Genomic DNA, 17,465 nt, shown 5'->3' with positions numbered 1-17,465 from the left:
GCTTTCAAGCTACAAGTTGAAAAAATCCTAATGCAGGAAAATATACATTTTGACAGTTAACAGTCACAAAAGAACAGATACACCTGCACACAGTTGTGGCATTTTTCATATTGTATCTATAAATCGTGTTCGTTTTTTTTTTTTTTTTTTCTCTTTGAACGTTATTGGATCTTACGTTACCGTAGTAAGGCAATACGACAGTAGCAAAGCTGGTTATATTAACCATACCAATTCTGTATGCACTAGGTTCATATTGTTCTACTCTATTTTTACTTTGGACAGAGTGATGGTTTTTCGGTATCTTAGATTTTATGTTTTGCATGTTGCACCGGGTACCGTGAAAGCTGTTTTTTGTTTAATATTGATTTATATATTATTGTATAAATATGAGTGCTATGCGAACTGTGTACAAGGGTCTTGGGTCCTCTGTCAGGCATTTTGCCTTTAGTCCCAACATCCTCTTGTTCTTCTTTTTTTTTTCTACAAGGAAATAAAACTGAAATTAATTGAAAACTCCGCGCTCGCCACTTTGCTGTCAGTAATGCTAGTACACTCTAATAATGCTATGCGACGCCGCAATAACGCGCATCCGTTTCTCACATGGAAGTACCGGGTGCGCAGTGCTAAAGAAAGGAAAGGCACGTGAAAAATGGATTACGAATATTGTTTGGAGACAAGATATGCCCGAAATAGTGTAAACGTTTTTTTTTTTTTTTTTTTTCGTTTTTTCAGCTATATAATATCAGGACGAATAACAACATATAACAACAGGACCAATGAATTAGGGACGCTGGGGGGAGATATTGTGCACGTTTTAATTATTTACGGGATGGCATTTGCTCAAATATTCGACTTCCGCATATGTATTTGGCAATGTATTTTCGTCAGATGCGCGAGACGTCATCCCACTACAGTGTAATCTTGCTGAACATGTCGCTTATTTGTTGAGTGACAACCGTAGCTGGTGGCCCACAGACCTCAGCAAGGGCTTTCAGCGACTAGAACCAGTCTGCTTTTAAGTGGAAAGAGAGTCATTTATATAAACATTAATCTTACCGTTAACGGTACTACGTGCTATCCGCAAAAGCTGCAGCCGGCCCGAAAACGTCATCGCCACAGATATCAGCAGCAAAATGGAAACAAATTGGTAGCCGCGACTGGCCGCGACCACTTTCAGGTTCCGTATTTAGTGACCTTCGCGCCTGTCGTGGTGGGCCTCAAAATTGTCGAAACAGGAGCTCTGACCTAGACTCGGTAAGTTGCAGCGAATAGCATTTTCTGACGCACAGCTTTCTCGCAGATGTTGTGCGACTGAATCCCTCGTGTCGTTCGTGCCAGTCCCACCCAAGGCGCCTCAGGATTTTGGCGCGAGTCGCCCCAAATAAGCGCGCCACGAACGGCCCGCACTGGACCGAGAGACGTGGACAACGAAAATCGAGCGCAATTTCTGGCGTTGTTTTGGTTTTGTGCGCTCGAGTCGGCGCGCCGGCCTATATTTCTCTCTTCTCCTCACCGCTTCTCTCGACCGAGGCGTAGGCCAATGGGAAAAGACTTCGTGTCCCTCAAGGCTTGTTCTTGGCAGCAGCGCGCATATCACCTGTACTACCGCGAGTCGTTTGACATTCCGGTCGAAAACGTTCGTTCCGGGAATACCTGCGCGTGCCTGCTACTTAGTGTTTAGTATTCCGCGATTGTCGCTGTGGTTGCCCCGATAGTTGTCATCGCACTGTCAAGGTGAGACCGACGCGCGCGTCGTTTGAGTGTGCGCATCCTCCGCGCTTTCGAGATCTGTTTGAGAGCCGCCGCCGCTTTGTAATTTCTCCGAGCTTTATTTCCGCGCTTCCGCTTGCTCGATCCTACACGTCAGCTTTATAAGATTTTTCTTGTTATGTTTTTTTGTTTGGCAGTATAGAGCACGCGTATTAAATGTTGCTGCTGCAAAACAACCCCTATACGTGCAGTAACGAGAGCTACTAGTTTTCGGTGGGTGTTTCCGCACCGGATGAGGCAATGCTATATCAAGTGTCCCTTCTCTTTTTCACAGAGACAGCGACTTCTCTTGTCATCTGTGATTGCAGGCAATGCTGCGGTATTATGGGGCGCGCTGATTGTTACGCATTCGGTGGGCGCGGCTGACGTTGCGAACGCGCATTCAGCGCTCCAGCTGTGCTACTGTCAGCTGTTTCGGACTTGAGTCCGTTAAATAGTACGTGGCGTAAGCCGCGTAAGTACAAGTAGCGCGGAGCGCCGTTTGAGCAAACCGATGTTGAGCATTTCTCTCTCGATCGAAGGCAGGTTTATGTCACTCTGTAATAATATATTACTGCATATTACGATTGATAGTGTCTAATTAATTTTGTAGTAAAAAAAAAACGGCTTGTGACGGATATGCGCTTTAACGATTTATATTTCTGGGGTCGTATTCTGAAACGTTCGCCTAGGCGAAATTTCTTTTTTCGCTTTCAGGCGTGCGCCGATTGGCTGTTTTAGCAAAATTGGATGAGCTGATTGGGTGGTTGAGCCCGACGTCATTCAATTTGCTCAACCAGCCAATCAGCGCGCATGCTGATTTCGCCTAGGCGAAATTTCGCCTAGGCGAACGTTTCAGAATACGGCCCCTGTATACCACAATAACCTTTCTGTGGGAGGCCTGCGATCTTTGTTTGCAATTTGTCAGGAAGGTATGCTATAAATGATCTTGACTTGGCCACAGGTTACTGCAAAAAATGGAAAGAATTGCGTAATTGTAATAAAAGTAGTTGCGTTTAGATGTTTAATTACCTCATATCTATTGTGCTAGGGTTTAAGTGCTGTAGTGATGACACGCGTATAATACCTAGGTTTATGTAGAACATATTTAAACATGATCCTGTGCTGTCTTAAGTTAAGGGCGGTCGAACTCTACTGTGAGTTCATTTGGTGCAACAGTTGCCAATTTGACATTTATGGAAAAAATTAATTTTTTGCTTTCCATTCCAATTTGTATTTTCATTTTGGGTGCAATGGGAATTTTAAATTTAGTTCTTTGTGCGTGACAGGTAAATTTTATGCATAAATTTTGTTTGCTCGTGACACCAGTTTGTGCGGCTCTCATTGTGGCTCTTTCTAATCTCCATTTCACATTCCTGTAATTTTGCCTTCAACACCGTTTTATTTTTAAAATCTTATGGTAGCACACGCTAAATAGAATTTTGGCTGTGAGGTTAGTTTAGTTATAGTGAAATGGGCATTGACATTGATAAGAAAAAAATTTGTGATGTGATGATTCCTGACAAACATTCATTTCTTGGTGGAGAAGAAGTCTCGTGTAAAGAAAAAAAAATGCACTAGACCGTGTTCTTTTAACTGTAACTTGAGATCACGGAAATCTAAAATATAGATATATGTTAGTCTAATTAGACAATATTCTGTTCCACAAACCTTCATTTGTGCTGGGACACAATTTCACTTTTCATGCACTTCCGGGGCTGACCCATTAAATCTTGCATCAGCAGCGACAGTTGTGGCTGGGCAACCTCTTGTGGGGCTATAAATAGGTCATCTCGGAGAAAGTGGGCCTGGCCTATGGATACAGGGAAGTGCTTTGGGCTTGTGTGGATGGCATTTATACACTCAGTGCTTGCTGGGTATATGCGCAAAAATGAAAATAAAAAACCTTTCATTTTGCTGTACAACTGCTGTCTCGCAGCACAAGTTATTTTCAAATTGGCAACTTGTAACTAATGTTGCAGTCGTTTAGAGGTGTGTATTGTATGGTCTGTATGCTAGCTTATATAATTCATCTTTAGTTTTTTTTTCTACTCTGCACAAGAAAAAAGTGCCTTCTTATGTCCCATAATTGTTTCAATAACTACTCATTTAAGTTTTCAGCTAATCTGGCTTGAAGCAATCGCGGTTTGTGTTAGTCAATATGCGTAAACCATTCTCTATGTCAAACTAGGTTAGCAATGACCAGGGTGTGAAACTACATAATAGTTACATGGTGCTTCTATGTAATGCTTATTAAATGGCACATCTTAAGTGCTAGAAAAAGAAGCAGGACATAACACATAAAATGCGAGAAATGGATAATTTGCAAAATTAAATGTTAGTCAGCTGTCCAATATGATGTTGTTCCAATCAGAAACTCTCATCCCCAGACCTGAAGCGTGCTGCACTTAAGGTTCAGAGGGAAAGCCCAATTACAAAGTGCTGGTCTGCATTGTGCAGCTGAAATTGTACTTGCTTACTCTAGTAATCATTAATCTGTCAATGCGATTCTGTCGCTGACCTAAGTTTGCTGCACCTGCCCTATTAGTTTTGGTTTCATACTTTAACTTAATGGAAAAATGACTGATGCATGCAAGCCATTATCCAAAGCAACATTAAAGTCACAGCATGCTTTACTTTAAGTATCAGTATCTGGAACAGCGCTCGAGCAATCATGTATTTATATCTTTCCATCATATCTTCATATACTGGCTATCTGTAAAACCAACAGTTTATTCTTCCCAATTCTCAAGTGTCTAACACCACCCTTGAGTGTGAGGAGTCGCAATGATTTGTTACTCTTACTGTCAGCTTGTCGGTTGCAGCGCTGAGTATCAAAGTGTTTGCCGTTTCATCACCAATCACTTGTTTCAAGTTATCTGGTGTTGGAATTGAAGGAAGTGTTTGAAATGGATGGGTGCTTGTTCAGACATTGAACACAGTGGAAATAAACAAAAAGGCAGGTTGAATTGATTGGCGTCAAATTGTCGATAGGGGTTCACTGCACAAGTTTTTATATCTTGGACTTGAATGTATGTTGGTATTGGTATCTGTCATCTGATGTTTCGCCATCCGCTGCTCTAGTGTGTCGGGGAGTTACAAGGAATGATTTGAGACGTTCTACTGGTCATTCGAAAGGAGCCACCTGAGTCGACGAGTGAGTGTTTGGAGCCTGCATGGGTCTTGCAAACCAAAGTGTAGCCTAGGAAAACAAAATGCACTGTGCCGAGTCGTGGTGAAACAAGATACAAAGCAGTGCTTGCCTACGTTGCATAATTAAGTGGTGCAAAGACACAGGACAGTGACAAACTGGCATTTGTGTGTCCATTATTTTTCATTGTCTCGTGTTTTCTTGCACCATTAACGGTTATTAATCACGGTGGAAGCTGTCGCATGTAGCGGGCATCTAATGTCTGCTTATTACTTTGTGCATATGAAAACTTTCAGTTAAATCTCTACCTCAACGGTGGAGCAAAGTGGGAGCGACATATCGCAGAGCAGTTTAATCTGAAAATGGTGACAAATATAAATCCACTCTGACACGACCGGTGTAGAACAAATTCTCTGCCACAGGTCAAATATATTCTGCTCCAGATTGGCCGGTGGCATTTACTTTTAGCGAAGCAGATAAACACCTGCCACAGTAGATCAGTGGCTATTGTGTTGTGCTGCTGAACACGAGATTGCAGGTTCGACCTTAGCAGTGGCAGCCGCACTTCGGTGGGACCAAAATGCAAAAATGCTCATTTACCATGGTTTGGGTGCCTGCTAAAGCGGGCCAGCTGGTCCAAATTAATCTGGAGCCATCCACTACATCTCTCACAGCGCACTGTGCAGTTTCAGGGCAGTAACAACTCGATTTAATTTTAAGTAGATGGGCATCTAACTGACAAACACATTCGTGACAAGGCATTTTCCTTTTCGCTGACATTCTTGCAGATCCATTCCGCATCTACCATGAAGTGGTGGCCGGTGCTTCTTTTTGTGTGGGCAGCAGTCTTAGCAGTGAGTGCGGCCGAGGAAGAAGACTACTACAAGCTGTTAGGTGTCAAGCGCACGGCCACTGAACGGGAGATCAAGAAGGCGTTCCGCAAGCTGGCCCTCAAGTACCACCCGGACAAGAACAAGGAGCCAGGCGCCGAGGAGAAGTTCAAGAATATTGCGCAGGGCAAGTAGTCCGCACACTAGGTCTCTTTTTTTTTTTCCCCACTTCATTCACGATTCTCATAGTGCAGACAATGCGTGGGGTACTTGTAACAGTTGGCCCAGTGGTTAAAGCTCGAAGACGTTACAGAGGGAAGTGGTAGAATTCGGAAATATAGCAAGAGAACTTTCCTAGTTATCCAATATTGGCTAGTAATTCGTGACAATGAATGTCTTGCATAGATTTAATTGATCACAGAAGGCGATTCAAGTCCTCCAAAGATTGTCCGACGATTGAGTACAAACAAGCTTTTGTGTGACATGTTAATGCCGACTTTAATACTGTGATCGATATGGGAAGAAATAAAGGGTAGAGAAATCGGATCAAGGCAGAGCTGTAGGATATAACATTAAATGTCCCTCAATGGCCTCGGACGCTCGCTGTCGGAACACTGGCACGAGGAAGAGCGGCGACAGTGGTGAATCAGCATTTCGTGCTGCCTTTAGCTTCAACATGTCTTCGAACTTGACATTACACGACCTTCAACACTAGGTGTGTGAGGACACAGCGCATACGAAGCCGCAAGCCAACTTTGCACTTGTTGCCTTTGTACCTGCCACAGATTACCTACAAAATGGGGCATGTGTGGTTGGCGTTCAGCCACGCCACACGCATCGATGTTCGGGCTAGCGTGCTCACCTGAGCCTCCCTCGCTCCCCCTTAGTCCACGCTCACAGTCATCCCTGTCAGGACACCCATCAAGCCACTATCCTTCTCATTAGAACGGGAACAAACAGCACTAGGACGGGACGAAGTGGAAACAACAGACAAGACGCTGAACTAGCAACCACTGGTTTATTGCAGGGAATGCAATATATACAATACACAGGCTCAGTGCAGAAGGCCAGGAAAAACATGCTTTCTGTGCTGGGAAGGGAATAAAATCGTATCACACGCGTCATCATAGCAGGCTATCACGTTAGCGCTGTTTGTTCCCGTCCTAATGATGTACCAACCAGCCCAGACCAGCACAGTACTAGCAAACGGCACAGCCTTTGCTGTAATATTTTACCCTACGTAAGTCTACCTAACGTATTACATCGAGCACATTTTTTTTTTACGAAGTTCAACTGTGCTTCTGCAGTGTTTATTGCTGGAGCACAGATTAGGGGCGCGATCTTGTACGCATTCCAAAATAGAACGGAGGCGTTCCGTTCCATAGAGCCGCACACGATTGGTCAATTTCAACCGCGACGTTCAAATTGACCAATCGTGTGCGGCTCGATGGAACGGAACGCCTCCGTTCCATTTTGGAACGCGTACAAGATCGCGCCCTAGGTGTTCTCACGCTGGTGCACTCTGTACCAAACTGTGTTAATTACACCGTGCAAGTGCTTGGAGAAGAGGCATCCTGCTTTGGTGAATGTTTGTGAACTGCTGTTTTGTTGCTTACCAGCCATATTTAAGCAGGTTGACAGTCTCGAGTGTTTGTGACACAAAAAACAGCATGATGGTGTGCAGGCACAAGTACATCATTTTATGCATACCTGTATTGTAAATTAGGCCACCACAGGTTCTTCTTGTGCCTCCTGATCGTAGAAATTATTACTAGCAGCAAAACATTGCGCTGTCGACGAAAGATCTGAACTTGCCAATCTGCTATCAGTGTGAGGCAGCATGCCAACTTAGCGCGCTCTGCGCAGAGGAGGGTGCGTAGGTTGAATAAGCAGCCATTACAGCTGGACATAATTTCAATGTGCAAGGTCATGAAATCCTAGTATAGTGCTAAAATCTGGTTGTTATAACCGGTACTGTTGAACCTCGGTAAAAAAATTGGTGAAACGAAACTGTTGCTTAAATGGAGCAGCAGCCTCTAAATTGCTTGGTTTTGTATTGAGGAAACAAATTAGAACCATGTGCTTGCAGCTTTCTGTAACCAGAACCCCAGATGCAAGCTCTAAAGTATTTTTTTACAGAACCAGGACTTGATTTTTGTTCTTTTTTTCTTTTGTGATGCCTGTCTTCTATGAAGAAAGCCACCCTTAAAAAACGGTAGCAAAAATTGATGCATTGTTAATTCAAGCATGTACAGTGCATGACGATTGGTGCTGTGGGTAATCAAATAAAGGAAATCGGAGCATGGCTGACATCTGTTCAAATTGACAGGTGGAGATCTGTTGAGATCTGGTGCATGCATTTACTGTACTTTCGTCTATCTGTAACAACAGCATGGCAATGATTGAAGTACAGACTGGCCAGGTCATGTGTACATGCAGGAGTTTCTTTTCGTACTGTTTTTTAGAGGTGGGACCCGTTTCAAGAATAAGGTTGCCTTTGTTCTCGTGAATTCATTATTTCAGACTTACATTTATTCATTTTTGTTGGCGGTCCCTGCTGACACAGAATTATTGCTCGGTGACTATCGGTTCCGGATTAAATTTTTAAATGCACCTTGTCATTTTCTGTGTTCTTGTAAAAACTAGTCGCTACATTCACTTCTTGAGCATTAACATTTCTGAAAGCTGTGTTAACCGGGTGTACGAGATATAGTGCTTGGACTTGTGTACATATCTGCACATATTTCTTCGTAAGTGTTAGTTGGAGCATATTTCTCGTCTCTTGAGGTTTTGCTTAATGAGGTCCTACTGTAGGTTGTTATATGTGGTGTATATAGCGCAGCCAAATCTTGAGGATACAATTCACGGTTGGTGCAAGCTTCAGAGTGATAAGATTTTTTAAAAAGTTCTTGCAAGAATCCATTAGGTACAATACATTTGGTTTCAGGATAGCTTAAATGCTCTTCTGGTTTACAATGGACTGCACAAATTTCCGAGCCCCCACAGGGCCCTCAGAGTAGTGCAGTTGTGAAGCTGGCGATTGAAATCGTAGTTTTTCGTGATCTTAGCAGAGACCAGCTCGCTTGAAAAGCACCGACTCGGGCATGCAGCAAGCACTGGCAATGCAGACAATGGCACAAACATAGAATTTTGCACTCCAGAAGTGTGTTGAGTGCACAGACAACACTGTGGGAATAAAGGTTCAGGAAGCTATCGGGGACTTCTTGAACTAAATTTGTAAGCATAAGTGTGGGAGACCTGTCTTGCCTTCAGTTTTGTGCTGTGATTAATGTTTGTTATGGACTGTACAAGTTTTGGATGATACAAATATTTTTCGAGGCCTTGAGAATACGAGCTGCTTAAGCCGGCCGTAAGTTGTGCTGCGAGCCGCAAAATCTCGCTGAGCAAAGAATCACCTGGGTTTCCTAGCAACCACCTCGCGGAGCAGCATGTGCTTCGCCTCTTCTCCGTGCTGTGCACATGTTGCCTTCACATGGGACGTTAAGGAGAGGGAAAGAGAGCATGCTGCGTGCAATGCTCGGGAGAGGGAAAGAGAAAATGAGAGCGAGAGAGAGAAAGAAATTGTAGCAGCACCAACGAGGCAATGCACAGAGCTGCTGCCGACGCCACCTGCTTTTCCCTGTGTCCCTACATTCATGCCGAATGCACACGGTGTCCGTGACTGCAGCAGGCGCCTCTGGCATCGGCTCAGCAGGTTTCGACCAGCCATGCCCCGGCAAATGTGGAGGCACAGCTTGGTCATGACGTCAACGGGGGGAGATAAAGCTCGGAGCCACCGCACACTAGTGCAAGCTGCCCACGTTTTTTATCGAAATGTTTCTGTAGTTTCTGTGACCGTCAAATATCTTCATTGTTTTCCTCAACTGGAAAGTATCTTTCAAACCTGTGTTAACGTCCTTTTCCTTTTTTTTTCCCTCGCCTGAACAGCTTACGAGGTCCTGTCAGGACGCCGAGAAGCGCAAGAAGTACGACCAGTTTGGCAGCTCCGCCTTCAAGCAAGGCGGTGACGGGGGCGGCAGGTCGCAGTTCCATGACTTCGACATGCACGACTTCTTCCGTCACTTCGATGACGCCTTCAACTTCCACCAGCAGCAGCACGGCCGAGCACATTTCCACCATGGCCATCCCGACTTTGGTCAGCAAAAGCCACACCAACACCATCACCACGGAGGCCAACGCTCATTCTTTGGCAATGCATTCAACATGGAGGACCTGTTTTCTGACTACGACGATGAGCGCGAGGACTGGATGGGAGGTGGCGGTGGCGGACCCTTTGGAGAAGTCTTTGGCTCGGGTGAATCCTTTGCACGGTCGCACTTCTCGCGTCACGCGCAGAATCACCGTGCCAACATGTTTCACCAGCATAGTGATGGTGAGTGCTCACTCGAGGGACATGCAGTCAAATCTTAGTCTGATGATAGTCATGATCCAGTAAAGAGGCACTATTGAGTTGTGAAATTGTCGGCAAAAGTTCGATCAGCAGGCTGTGCATAATTATGGAACACCAAATGTGTCGCTGTTACCACGGCTAACTTTCTGTTTGGTGCCGGTTTATTACTGGCTGATACGCTGAAGTACACACCGCAGGTACTTCCTCGCGAGACAATGCACCTTCTAGCACTTGCGCCGCATCATGGTCTCCTTGTGGTGCTCTTTGTTGGAATGTCAATTTTTAAACGTTAATGTCCTGGATTTGATACCAGCTGAGTACCTTCTTGTCTTTTATCTACTTCTGTGCATTCAACTTTGGTTAATTCAATTTTGCAGTCAATTCGATCCCAACCATAGGCCAGTTACTTCTATCCTGAGATTGGCCTTCACTGGATAATTCAAACTCGACTGGTCAGCATACACGCAATCGACCACATATACTGTTTCAGTAGTTGCTTGCAGCACTGTGGAAGCTACAAGTTCAACCAATCAGGGGGGTGAACACATTTTAAAGGTGCCCTTCTGCGCTCTGTCGTCTGCTAGCAGCGAGCACTACAGCGCAAGCGACGGCAGCATATTATTGCACTGCAACTGCGCAGTGACATTAGCTGCTGTGATAGCACCAGTAGAAAATTTGTTCCATAATCGCTCTGATGCCAAAAAGGCTTGCATCTTCAAGATATTCTCAAATACAGAGAAGGAGGGTTGCAGAGATGCTGGAAGTGGAGGGTTTAGAAGGATCACTCGGCCAGCGCTACACGAGATGGTTGCGCCATCTCTTAATGCCCATTGTAACATTCATTTGTACATGGCGCGCACGCTGATTTTCGCAAGTGTAGCCGTTTTCTTAATTAGAATTCCTGCACGTTCACCGCACAGTTCCAAGCATGTTCAATGCCAACTTATTCGTTCCTTTCGTGTAAAAGAGCTACCTGGAACGATACTACACAAGCAAGTCTGTGGATGCCATTTTTCTGAAGGGCGAAGCACAACTTAGGAGGTAATTCTCCGCAGTGTTGTGCCTGTGCCGACTACACATATGAATTTAGCCACTGTCAAATCAATGAATTGTTTGTACTTTTTAAATGCAAATTAATGTCTGTACGGCTGTGAGGATGTGCGTTTGCAAGTCGAATAGCCTTGGCTCTGCTGCACAGAACTATTGAAACGGAGTATTGTGACCCCTGTTGTATCCCGAATGGCTCCAGTGTCTGCCATGGAAGTGCTAGGAAACAGTGGATGCGTTGAATACACACTATCTCGTGTTGAAAACATTAGTTTCTGGCTTTCCCTTGGCAAAGTGGAAACTGCTACTCACTATTAACAAATACCATATTCGCCTAATTTTTATGCGCACACATTTCTTTCCAAGAAAAAGGGTGTGCAAGAAAGAATTATGTGCACATTACCATTAGTTACAAAATCAAAGCCACATTCACAGCAGCCTATTTTCAGCACCAATGTCATCATCATTGTCGTTGCAAGATGGCGACAGAAGTTTCGTGTAGATTGGCGACGACGATGCACAGCTTTTTTAACAGCGAAGCTGTTAAGCCTGCCGTAATTTGTGGTGCGTATCAAGAAACTACCAAAAAATAAAAGAAAATAAACTTTCTTGCCGAGGCGGGATTCGATGCTCACCGCTGGTCCCGAAACGAGCGTCGTAGCCACTAGGCTATACAGCATCGCTTGTAGAACATGCATTTATGCGAACCATATGATTGTGTTCGAGCATCGTCGCCTTCGTCCACCGCTGGCTCGTTCGTATGCTTGTGCTTTGCGAGGTGAAGAGGTTTTGCACGCTATGAGAGAGAGACGCATTCACAGAGCGGATCTCCTGGAACGCGGTGTCGGCATTGGAACGTGGTGTCGGTGTTGCATGTGCGCTATGCAACGCGCAGTGACGGCTGCAAGTCCAAGACGCGCGAAAAAAAATTATCATCATCATGAGTAATAAGATGAAAAGTTCGCGCGCACTGCCAGAAAATGCTGGACTATGATTGCCCAGCTTCGCTGTTTCAAGCGTTGCGCGGCCTAGCGCAAGGTTAAGCATTTTTTTTACAAAAGCTAACTCGAAGAACAAGTTATTTTGTATGGTAACCTATGCGACAATAGAGCTATGTCGCATATTTTTGACATGTAGTTTCGCATCGCACTATGAACTGGCAGCATGGCTAGTCTATGTGTTTGTCTGGGGCCACTATCGTGATTGGAATGGTTGGAAATGAGAAGTCATTAAAAAAAAATGGGCAATACCAAGCACATTGGAGCTTTGGAACATAACATGCAGAGTAAGGGTGTCAAAAATGGGCATTAAATGTAAATAAATTTTGTTTTGTACAAGTAAATTCTGCAAGTTTCATCTTTTTCTGATTACCAGAATGGGAGGCATGCTTCATTGCTACATTTGTCTTGTTAGAAAATCGGATGCACATTGTTTTCTACTTTCCACCTGTAAAAACTGGGTGCGCAATATAATTGGGTAAATAGTATTGCAAAATAAGGTGCTTGTGTGTTAGGATGCTTATTGAATTCTTTCAATTCCACCTGCTGGACAATTCAGTTACATCGGTCCCATCAAGGTCAAGTTAATGCAAGTTGACCGTGTATTTCAAGTTTGACATGACATGGGCTACTACAGCAATGTTCTGCAGCACCACTGTGAATGCCACTGAGAGGCTGTTAAACAACAGCTAGCATCGTAAAATGCTGGGTGCTAACAGATAACTTAGGAACATAGCAAAACTTATGGTCACTTGGCCTGTGTCGTTTTTTTTTTAATAGTGCAATCCACTACGGCCAGAAGGGTACTTGGGCCTTGAACGGATGGTGGTGAAATTGCCAGTAATGGCCAGCTTTGAGATTTTTCTATTCTTTCAGTGAACAATAAAGAAACGCAACATGCATAAGACATTAGTTAGAAGCCGACTTTGTATTTTCACGGTGGCACTAGCACCGTTCTGCGTTGATGTCGCTTTCTTTCTCACAGAAAAGGGGTTCTCATTAGATGCGACACTTCAGAAATTTTGTACCATTAAATTTATTTTTTTAGCTTGACCAAAAAAAGGCCAGCTACAGCTTAATTTTGAGCTGTGTAAGAAGCCTAGTTTTAGATAGTTTCAACAGCGCAGCTTGCACGCAAAATTTTATGTTAGAAATACAAGTCGTGAAAAGCTGGTAAAAACTGATCTTTTTGATACTGAAACTAAAAAAAAAGCGGCCATTATCGCTTGCGGATAGTAATGCACTACCCCAGAATATTGAGAACCAGCGCGACTCCTCTGCATGACGACATGGCCTCCGAAATCATGCTGGGCTTGCAGCACACCGGCAATCTCGGAAGCGACATGCTGGGATTTACGTTGTAGTGTATCCGCTAACCACCAGGATGACACATTGTGTGCTCAAGTTCTATTGAAAGGCTGTTGATAGGGAAATTGGACGAATACCAACTCTGCAGCATTGCCACGATTGCTTGTGTTGTGTATACAAGTCATCAATAACCATTCTAGACAAAGTGAAATTTCATTGCACGTGGCCTCTAACGGTTTGCCTTTAGTTTCCCTCTAATTTAAAAAGGCCTTCAGGGCAATGCAAGTAACAAGCTAGTTAGCTAGTAGCAAGCTAGCTAGCTAACTGATGCCCGAAAGCGACAATATAAAACTAATTTAATTCAAATGCTGCCCTATGTGTCGTAGGGATTCGGTGTCAAGTCGGTAAAAGTGAATGGCCCGAGTGACATTCCACGGTATGGAGGAAAATGAAGAACAGTATGGTTCCGGTCGAGTCCAGCCGCCCGGGTCTTCGGTGCCATGACTTGCTCACAATGTGCACATTCAATCAGCAACACTGAAGCTTGCATTGCGTACCAGGTTATCTATATTAGTGGGAACACACTTATCGAATTTCGCTAATTTAACCTTTGTAATAATCGCTCTAAAGCACACGTCCCGATTGTAGATTGAAGCCAAGCAGTAACGGAGTGCTGATAAGTGTTAACAGGAACATCAAGGCATTTAGCCATGTATTTTGAGGATTTATTTCACGAAAGTGATGCTATCGGTACTAAAATGTTTTGCCATTTTTTTTTTCTTTTTCTTGTTTTTAGGGCAAGGTCATTGCAAGACCGTCACGCAGAGAGTCGGCAACATGGTGACAACTTATACTCAGTGCTCCTAGGAAACAAAGAAGCTTCGAGTGCGGGTCTCCCTGCGTGGAGTGAAAACTGTAACTGTAAATTCAAGGTGCTCAGGTTGTGCTTGTAAAAAGCAGACTAACTGGAGCACCGTGCTCTGATCTGTGATGTTTGGGTGCGAGCCCACAGTTTTCTGCAGCCTGCTGCAGTCCGGTTAAGGATGTGTTGTTGTTTTATATTGTGTACATACTCAAGTCTCTCCTTACAATTTTTTTTTTTTTTTTTCCCCGGTTAGTAAATTGTGTGCCTATCGGAGGTTGTGACTGGCTGAAGTAGACCTAGAAGCTTTGTAGCCAAGAAATTTGTACAGTGTGTGAAAAATGTAAGAACTGAAACTTTTTGTGAATGCAAGCACAGGCAATCAACCTGTGCCACATCAACAAATAGTATTGAGAAGACTACACAGCCTTTCTATACTAAAATACTTCAGCCATTGGGAGGGATAAAAAAAATAATCTGGCACTGAGCTGGAAGTAGCTAATGGAAAATGGCTGCCAAATATAATGACATTTCTGTGCCGCCATATACGTGCACATTGAGCAAGCAAAACTGATACGTACATTGTATACCGGTCATCTATTTTAATTGAAACAAGCTTATTAAAGATTTCCTGTAGTAGATTCTGTCACATCACCTGGATTACTTCGACAGGCAGGCACTACTCGTTAGGCAAACTGCAGGGTGATGCAGGGCAAATTAATGGATTTTCACAGTGTTGTGACTCGGTGAGAAAAGTTTGTAAACTGTTTTACCCAATGTGAGAAGCATTTATAGCCATAACACAAGTCTGATAAACCGTCACTTGCTGTACCGGTTTCATTTCTGCGACTCCACATCATGTCTGGAGAGGCACTAGGTAATCACAAGAACGTGATTTATTATTGGATATGGCTGTGGGTACGGCAAGGATTGGCCAGTGTTTTTCATCACATATTACTTGCAACTGCATGTAGTCTAAAGACAAGTGTTGCAGTGTGGCCACTGCATGTAGTTTGCACAGTGTTTAAGCTCAACATAAATATGAACCACATCACATTAGCATCACAGTGACATGAAGGTGACCGGTAGGGCGCATGGTGTGATGGCAACCCAAACTATGCCAGAGACAATCGTGCCAGTGAAAGCTGCTTTGTTTTTTTTGGTTTTATTTTGCCTGCTCCTGCATGTTTGGTGTTGCATGAGCAGTGCTGTATTTTTTTTTTTACTCTAGGGCTGTATTTTATAACGATCCACTTCATTTTACGTTGTTTTGCGGATGTTATGCGGATGCTGACATTATCACTGGCATTGACCACTCAGCACAACACGTTACAAGATAAGAATGGAGGACGAAATGGAGTGTTGCATACTACGAGTCCTGTATTCTCTTTTGCCCAAGAGAAGGTAGTCCATGATATATATTGTCAAAGTAAGTTTGTTTTGCTATGTTGCCCAAATTTATTGGATTCTTTACAGATGCAGGTTCTTAAGTATTATTTATTTATTTATGCCAGATGGCTTTTGAATGCTTTTTTTGTCATCTTGGGGATGGGGTGTGGCAGCAGGTGTTTGTGGAGGCACTTCTTTGTCTGCTTTTTTTTTGTATGTATGTTTAGAAAGTGTTATACACTCCACGACAGCTCTGTATAGTTACCATTCATTGTAGATATTTGTACATAGCCTTAGATTTTTAAAAACTCTCTGAACTGCACAGTAGTGCCCTCTTGGCCCAAAATATTGAACCATGTTTTGATGCTGGTTGCATTGCTACTAGACCAAAAAAGAAAGATGTTTAGCCAAATGAATGAAGGCATTTTGGAATTGTCATCTGTTTGACAAAGTTCAGAGGTTCATTAGTAAGTGGGCTTTCGTGTTGAAAGGTTTTTTACTACATGACCATAGTTAGTTGTGGAGACAGTCGATTTTACTGTGCAACTGCTGGTGTTTCAATGACATCTTGCCAGGCTTTATTAGCTTTTGAACACTGCATTCAGTACATGCGATGCTCAGACTTGATACAACAGGCCAGTTTCACCACTGGTATCATCAGTAGCTGCATTAGAATGGTGGCAGAATTTTTTTTTTTTTGTAATGTGGACTGAGGCTTCAGTGCATATCGAAGACCTCCATGTAGTAAAGAATAAAATTAGCCGGTGAGGTCAACAGCTTATCTAGTCTTGGCACTCATGGTGACTGTCATGACTCTAAGTACAGTGGCAAGGTGTTCGAAATGGGTGGTGCCATGACATTTACTAAGGCCGCTTGCTTGGGCTACTATTGTGGTGAGATTGGCCTGTGTTCAGTCGAGCACCTCTAAATTTGTGCAAAGATTTTAGAGCAAATATTTTGTGCTTTGTACAGCAATCACTAGTGAACGAAAGTAGTCTATTGTATCTCAGAGGTCCCTGTATGCCAAGCAATATAGTAAAATCAAAAGGACAACTTCAATAGCATTTTTCAATACCGGAGCATTTATTCTGCCACAGTGTGCAACTTCGAATCATAGTTTTACACAATGTACAAATTCTGAATTCGGTAACCAAATGCAACGAGCCTTTAAGAGCAGTGCTTTCAGTACTGTATAGTGTGTACTATGCTTTACTGTGCTTGTTGTGCATTGCTGTATTTCTCAAGTTTCTTGGATTGTAAAGACAATACTACCAACTGTGCAGTGTATGGAAATTGTTGGCACCTGCTGTTAAACTCGAAATGGCAGCAATAAAATGTTTATGGCTCGTTCGTCTGCTTCTGTCGAGTGCCTGGTGGCTCACTCGTCGCATTTGGTCTCCTTTGATCTTTCTGCAATCGGAACCTCTTTCTGTGGTTTCAAACAGCAAGCTTGTTTAAACCTGTGTGCATTCATTATATAATAGTCCGTAATTTGCAGTGCTCTCTATCACATGGGGTGAGTTTCTATTTGCACATCCTTTAACATACTGATGCAGAACCCACATGGTCAGAATTAGTCCGGAGCCCTCCACTACGGCATGCCTCATAAACAGAAAAACACCAGGAAGAAGAAGCTTTGGGAAAACACAGTCCGCTTTAAAAAAAATACGAGTGTGCTGTGCATACTTAGTGGAACACACACTGTGACTGTTGAAGGTCT

At 43.5% G+C, this 17,465-nt stretch overlaps 1 protein-coding gene across 1 annotated transcript; it reads left to right on the top strand.

The window, feature by feature from the left end:
* Positions 1–939: 939 nt before the first annotated feature.
* Positions 940–17,095, top strand: LOC119461585 (dnaJ homolog subfamily B member 9-like). Its single transcript, XM_037722938.2, is given in 5 exon segments — positions 940–1,254; positions 5,689–5,917; positions 9,679–9,695; positions 9,697–10,123; positions 14,291–17,095. Coding segments are annotated over 4 exon segments (726 nt in total). The 5' UTR covers positions 940–1,254; positions 5,689–5,706; the 3' UTR covers positions 14,362–17,095.
* Positions 17,096–17,465: the final 370 nt, after the last annotated feature.

This window comes from Dermacentor silvarum, chromosome 8, assembly GCF_013339745.2.
Source record: "Dermacentor silvarum isolate Dsil-2018 chromosome 8, BIME_Dsil_1.4, whole genome shotgun sequence".
NCBI classification, from domain to species: Eukaryota; Metazoa; Arthropoda; class Arachnida; order Ixodida; family Ixodidae; genus Dermacentor; species Dermacentor silvarum.
The sequence above is the reverse complement of the archived record's forward strand: the minus strand, read 5'-3'. Positions and strand labels throughout refer to the sequence as shown.